Here is a 6,804-nt window from a genome sequence, read left to right on the forward strand (position 1 = left end):
AAGTGATTGTGATTTAGAGAAGTATAAGGAATGATGTAAATTACTGCTTTTAAAATAGAGTGTTAGGGTGACACCCTCTAACACATTCTTTTGATACACACTAATAAAAATTAGCCACCTTATCCAATTATTTATTCATTTTACCTGCTATTGGTTTATTTTAGGGAACCATTTGTTTTATTTTTTTATTATTATTTATTTTAACTTTTCAATTTCATCTCAAAACAACAACCCAAAACAAAAAATTGTTGGAAAGTGAAAACAGTAAACATGGTCGGGAGAAATCATTTTGGCTAAAATTACAAAGTCATAGGAGAAAGAAAGAAAAATTAAAATCGGAACAATACATAAAAGGGGATTAAAGTTAAACAACACAAAATAAAATCTCAAAATTGAAACTTGGGTCGATGATGATCCGCTTCAGTATACCCAGATTAAAAACATCAATGAAAAAATAGGATCCAACTCAAAACCAATTTAAAAGATGATTCAGAAAACATTCTAACACAGGAATTTTTTTTTTTTTTTTTTTTCACTGGTATTGGCTTGAGACTTGGGAGTGTGTTCATTTTGAGGTCTGAGGTTCGATTCTCTCTGGCACCAATTTGGGTGGGCTAATTTAGCTTCTAAAAAAAACAGGAAATTATTTCTTTTCTATCTACCCCAACATTAATTTTGAATGGACGAATTTACCCTCATATAAATTAAAATCCAGATGAAAAAAATTTGGTTACCGGAACACTTTGCAAAAAAGTGTTCTGGTATGTAAATTTTTTTTGGTTACCGGAACACTTTGGAAAAAGTGTTCAGGTATATGAAATTTTTCTAAAATTTTTTTTGATTACCGGAACACTTTGGAAAAGTGTCCAGGTATATACAATTTTTCTAATTTTTTTAAAGTGTGCAGGTATGTAAATTTTTTTTAAACCAACACACTTTGGAAAAAAGTGTGTAGGTTTAGAAAAATGTTACATACCTACACACTTTTTCCAAAGTGTTCAGGTAAAAAAAAATTAGAAAAATTGTATATACTTTAACACTTTTTCCAAAGTGTTCCGGTAATAAAAAAAAATTAGAAAAATTGTATATACCTGAACACTTTTTCCAAAGTGTTGCGGTAATAAATAAAAAATTTAGAAAAATTTCATATCCCTGAACACTTTTTACAAAGTGTTCCGGTAACCAAAAAAAATTTACATACCAGAACACTTTTTTCCAAAGTGTTCCGGTAAGCAAATTTTTTTCATCGGGGTTTTAATTTATATATGAGGGCAGATTCATCCATTCAAAATTAATGTTGGGGTAGATGGACAACTGTTGTGGTAGAAAAAAAAATCTCAACACAGAATAGAACCCAACTCCAAAATTAAAAAAATGGAATCCATATCTCAAAAACGGTTGGCCACGTGAGCTTTGCAAACAATAGACACAAAAATGGTACCTAATCTTGTGACATATCTATGCAGTGATGACCAACAAAGATAGAGATGGGGAAGAACAAATGTCGCAGACAAGAACTTAATCGCAGATCGCAGAGAAGGAAGACGGTTTTCGTTTTCTCTTTCTTTCTTTCCTTTATTTTTTTTAAAGGGCTGTATTGGTTATCAGGTAAGTGTTTTAAAAAATGTGATGATGTGGCCCAATAGATAGTAGTGTGTTGAAAGGAGTGTGTTAGTGGGTGTGTCTCTAGCATTACTCTTTAAAATAATAAAGCATCGTTGTCAAAAGAAAAAATTATACAACATCAATAACCGCAAAATGTCTACATTTGGTAAAAGTTTTTATAACTGCAGAATTTGTCCATAATTTCATTTGCATTATTTCTATAAGGTAAGATTACTAATATGGCTTAATTAATAAAATGGTCCCTTAAAGACATTTTTGGTTTCATATTGGTCCCTTAAAGAAAAAAAAGTCTAAATAGGTCCCTTAAAGAAAAAAAAGTCCGAATAGGTCCCTTAAAGACATATCCGTTAATCAGTTTGGTCCTATTTAGACCTCTTTTTAGGGACCAAACTGATTAACGGAGATGTCTTTAAGGGACCTATTCGGACTTTTTTTTCTTTAAGGGACCTATTTGGACCTTTTTTTCTTTAAGGGACCAATCTGAAACCAAAAATGTCTTTAAGGGACCATTTTATTAATTAAGCCTACTAATATTGAAATTATTATGCATGGTTGATATACAAGTTATAAACCAAAGAAACAATACTGTACACACAAACAAGCATCCATCCAAAAGAAGTATTTAAAATTCATAAATAGGTTTTATCAAACTAAAATAAAATTCATAACGCGGCTATTTGTTGCATAATATGTAAGACTATACTTTTTCTAAAAAAAAAAAATATCGTAGACTAGAGCAATAAAAATGAGTATAAAGAAGAAAAAATTTGTTAGTTTATTTTTAAAAACTACGCAGCTGAAGTAGGTAGTTTAATCATACCCTTTTTACCATTGTACCCATTATGTCATTTATGGTTCCAAAACCGGGAATATATCCAACTTGGGACGCCATAATCTCCCTCATGTAGGCATCATTCGAGTTAACTCGTAAGTCTGATGATAATTTCTCAACTTCAGTGCAATGGCCAACTGATGTAGAAGTGCCATTTACTTGATCAACAAAAGATGCATCAACTCTATTGTTGCAAACTGTTTTACTTTGGTTTGTATTATGCACCACAAAATTTGTCGCTTCCCTGCTGGAAGAAACCTGTAAATTTATAGGATTGAAGGGACGGATCATGTTTTGGCTGTAATCAACTTTATGTTCTTCCCACCTTTGTTGCACAGCATAACTTGTAGGCTGTATAACATTCCCAATCAAGCCGCCTTCTTGGAAACTTGGCACATTTCTGGCATCCTCCAAAGTAGCAGTGATTACATTTCCAGACGAAAAGTCAACTTGATTGTTACCAACACAAGGCCTTGGGTTAAAAGCAGTAATGCTAGTGGGATGCAGTTGGTTGCCATTGAAAGACTCGCATACTGGCAAAGAATTGGCAGGAAATTTAGGTAGCTGAGCTTGACTTTGCCAGTTTTCATTGCAGTGATTATAATCCAACAAATTAGAAAAACCACCAATGCCAGCGTTTGTGTTTCCCAAAGAAGCAGATCCAACTGAAGACTGATTTCTAAATGACCCTGAATTGTGTGTCTGCTGTGAATTTCCGTCCATCATTAAATGATGATTTGAGACTTGTAGAGAATTGTTTGCATTACTAAGAGTAGCCCTACTATTGTGGAAGCCAGACGGAACTGCAAATCCAGTGGAATCTATTTGAGTTAACTGTGATATACCAGTAGCACAATTGTTTAGCTTAGATTGGTTAAGCTGAGTTGGAATGCCATGTAATAAGCTTGAGCTTTGATTTGCAGGAATCCAGGAGTTGTTGATGTTTTGAGACGGAACAGGCTGAACCAGCGTTGAAGAACTCATTCCTCTCATGTTAAGGCCAGCTGGAGAGTTCAGCCTACCGAAAACTGCACTTGATGGACAAGATGGCATTCCGGTGCTTGAGATCGTTCCAGATCCAGTTGAGGTGCAGAAATTTGCATATCCTTCCATTCCATTCATCTGAAAGTAAGAATCGTTACCACCACCCAATGCAGCAACCATGTTACCTTGATGATGGTTTGCCTTTTTCAGATAGAGTCTAAATTTCTGCAATACACAAAAGGATAGTGAGCATCTCGTGTAATCATCACAAATACCGAAAAGTATATTTTCTAATACATAATGGAGATCTAACCAAGAACAACTAAGGCCGCACAATTGCACTACATAAATCAATAAACTAGTGCAGATATAGAGTTGCGCATCTATGCTTGAATAAACATGTTAATTCAGTAGGACTTGAAAACTTGTGTTTCAATTCTTAAAAGCCCACCCATTTTTTAATGTTTGATCTATCATGTTTTTTCCCAAAAGTAACTATGGCTATGTTTGGTAAAAATAAGCTATAAGCTGGCTGATAGCTGAAAAGATAGCTTATATTTGATAGCTGATAGCCGATAGCTTATAGATGAAAAGCTAATAGAATAAAATTAAAGTGTTTGAAAAAATTAGTTGTTGTAAGTATAAAATGACATAAAAGTACATGGTTAGTGGGTAGTTATTATATTTTAAAAATAAATAAAGAAATAATAAATGAAAATAATAAGGGTAAAAATGGAATAAAACATAAAAAGTTATAATCTATAAACTCGTACGCTACTTGAAATAGCATCTCAAAAAACACTATAAAGCTAATTAGATAAGCTTGTTACCAAACACGTCAATTTTTATCAAAACACTATAAAAATTTATAAGAATGAAAACATGCCTTGCCACATTTTTTTATGGGGACGAAAAACAAAATTTTATAATTTTGTAAGACAAAAACCTTATTTAACTCTTTAAGGAATCATATAATCTAAAAAAGATTTTTGCTTTCATGATTGTAAAAGACTAAACACAAGAATTATGGTGGCTGCAACATTAAGAGTATAAACCTGTAGATGGCTTGCCACATTTTCCCTGGTAAGCCTTTCATCATTCATCAGGTCAAGTATTTTCTTCGGAACAGCCTCTGCAACAACAAACACATGAGTAAATCTTGTATTAGGAATATAGTAACCATGTCTAGATTTGCAATTGTTAAGCACTGAAGTCAAACAAATTGAGAAAGTTATATCTTCATCGTCAAAAACTTACTTTCCAAGCCAAGTTGATTAACAGCAATAAGAAATTTCTTATGCAGATCAACAGACCAAACCACACGAGGTTTCTTCTGCGATGAGGGGTCATCCTCATCTCCAGTCCCTTCACCGTCTTCATTTTCTTCCTCCTCGGCTTGGTCCTTCCTTCTTTTACCTAGGTTTTTATTCTGTTCAGCAATGTTCTCCAATACGTTTTGACTATTTCCCCCAGAAATATTAGGGTTCCTATCCTCATTGGAAGCCTTATTCTGATCCTTGGAAGCAGTTGTTTGTTTTCGGACTACGTGTTGCCATATGTTCTGGAGCTCTTCAAGTCGAACAGGTTTCAGCAAATAGTCACATGCACCATGTGAAATACCCTTGAACACCATGTTTCTATCCCTATGTCCCGACAACACTGCAACAAGAAAATAATTCCGAATCAGTAAACCGATTCAATTCAACCCATTATTGTAAACAAAAAGTAAATTAAAGCGTACATATGCACTTACTAATGACAGGTAAGTCCATTTCAAGTCCCACCATCTCAAGGAGCTTAAATCCATCCATATCAGGCATATCAACATCACTAATAACCAAGTCAAAGTTATTTCTGTTTTCCCTCAACATTCTCAGCGCCTCAATTGCATTAGTAGTAGTAGTAACTGCAACAACCACAAATCAAACAATAGATTCACCAAAGCCAAACCTAACCACTATTAGTAATGTAAAAAAAATAAAAATAAAATAAAAAATTCAGTTTTGAACCAAAAGTCTTGAACTTTAATTATCAAATCAAGAATATGCACATCTTACAAAATACCAATTTTTGAATTGGAATTTCTACTGTATAATCAATCAAACTACTAATAAGGTTGAAAACAAAGCATGTACATGTTACTTACAAGAATTATTAATCTAAAACATAAAATTAAGGTTACTATGTTGTGTGTGTGTTGACAACCAGACAAAGAATTTTGACAAGAAAAATAAAGGAACGAACCATGATATTCGCATTGACGAAGCAATTTGTCCAAAACTTTGAGACAAGTTGGATTGTCATCAACAGCAAGAACACGCATACCGACAATAGGAAAACGGTTAATGAAACCATCTTCTTCTTCATCTCTCAAATGATCCTTTTGATTCTCCACAGCCATCTTTTTATCAGAGAAGAAACCAAACAAAAACAAAGCAAATTAAAATACTCAGGTGAGAAAACCAAATTAAGGGAAAAACTCAAGTAGAAAAGGGTAACAAAACAAAATTGACAAGACTGATGAATTTGAAGCCAATAAAACACAATTCACTTTAGGAGTTTTTATTTTTTATTTTTTTAGTTCTGACATTAAGCGGCCCTCTGGTCGCAATTCCCGGATCAAACAGTGTCCTCCAAACCAAACGGAGTATTTTAGTGAAAATTCTCACTCTGTTACCTTTTCTAACAAACCAAACGGAGCAGCGAAAAAAAATATAAGGCTTTTGACTTTGATTAGTACATGTTTAATCGCTGATGCAAAACACAATAGACAAACAATAATGCGGCCTCTCTCTTTTATATATTTTTCTTGAAGCAAGTAATTTACATCACTTAGCAATAACAAAAGTAATTAATCTTTTATCAAAATCTTGTTCATTGTAAAAATACGAGATACTATTAAAAAATATAACCTGAATTATTCTTAAGAGTAATTTATTTTTTATGAAATAAGAATATGAGATACTATTTTTTTTTTTTGAAGCAAGAATATGAGATACTATTAAAAAATATAACGTGATTTTTTTTTAAAGTAATTTATTTTTATATGAAATCTTGTTTGTTGTAAAAATATGAGATACTATTACAAAATATAACTTGAATTATTTTTAAAAGTAATTTATTTTTTATAAAATCTTGTTTCTTGTAAGAAATTACATACTATTAAAAAATAGGCTTAAATATTCAATTCGTCCCTGTAAGTTCGCAATTTTTTAGTTTTTGACCCTGTATCTTTTTTTGTTTTAAAATGCAAATCCATTTAGTTTTAGTCTCTAACGTTATGTGTCGTTACAAAAATGATGATGTGGCAAACAAAGGCTGATGTGGCAATGTGTTACGTGGCAAACGAGGATGATGTGTCA

At 32.6% G+C, this 6,804-nt stretch overlaps 1 protein-coding gene across 2 annotated transcripts; it reads right to left on the reverse strand.

The window, feature by feature from the left end:
* Nucleotides 1–2,358: 2,358 nt before the first annotated feature.
* Nucleotides 2,359–6,255, reverse strand: LOC123882843 (two-component response regulator ARR12-like). Of its 2 annotated transcripts, XM_045931479.1 has the most exons (6): nt 6,120–6,255; nt 5,687–5,843; nt 5,196–5,348; nt 4,700–5,101; nt 4,498–4,574; nt 2,359–3,667 (listed from the first exon to the last, which is right to left on the reverse strand). In XM_045931479.1, the coding sequence occupies exons 2-6, from the start codon at nt 5,841–5,843 to the stop codon at nt 2,441–2,443; spliced, it is 2,016 nt and encodes a 671-aa protein (XP_045787435.1). In that variant the 5' UTR covers nt 6,120–6,255; the 3' UTR covers nt 2,359–2,440. The 2 variants fall into 2 exon arrangements, with proteins under 2 accessions (XP_045787435.1, XP_045787434.1); XM_045931478.1 differs by having other exon boundaries at nt 5,687–6,205.
* Nucleotides 6,256–6,804: the final 549 nt, after the last annotated feature.

This window comes from Trifolium pratense, linkage group LG5, assembly GCF_020283565.1.
Source record: "Trifolium pratense cultivar HEN17-A07 linkage group LG5, ARS_RC_1.1, whole genome shotgun sequence".
Classification (NCBI taxonomy): Eukaryota; Viridiplantae; Streptophyta; class Magnoliopsida; order Fabales; family Fabaceae; genus Trifolium; species Trifolium pratense.

Bases quoted from the DNA above. Each gene is read 5' to 3' on its own strand.
- LOC123882843 (XM_045931479.1), bottom strand. From the start codon at position 5,843: ATGGCTGTGGAGAATCAAAAGGATCATTTGAGAGATGAAGAAGAAGAT. The intron at 4,575-4,699 runs GTAAGTTTTTGA...TTGTTGTTGCAG, and splicing joins TAATCAACTTGGCTTGGAAA to AGGCTGTTCCGAAGAAAATA. The intron at 3,668-4,497 runs GTTTATACTCTT...TGTGTATTGCAG, and splicing joins ATGTGGCAAGCCATCTACAG to AAATTTAGACTCTATCTGAA.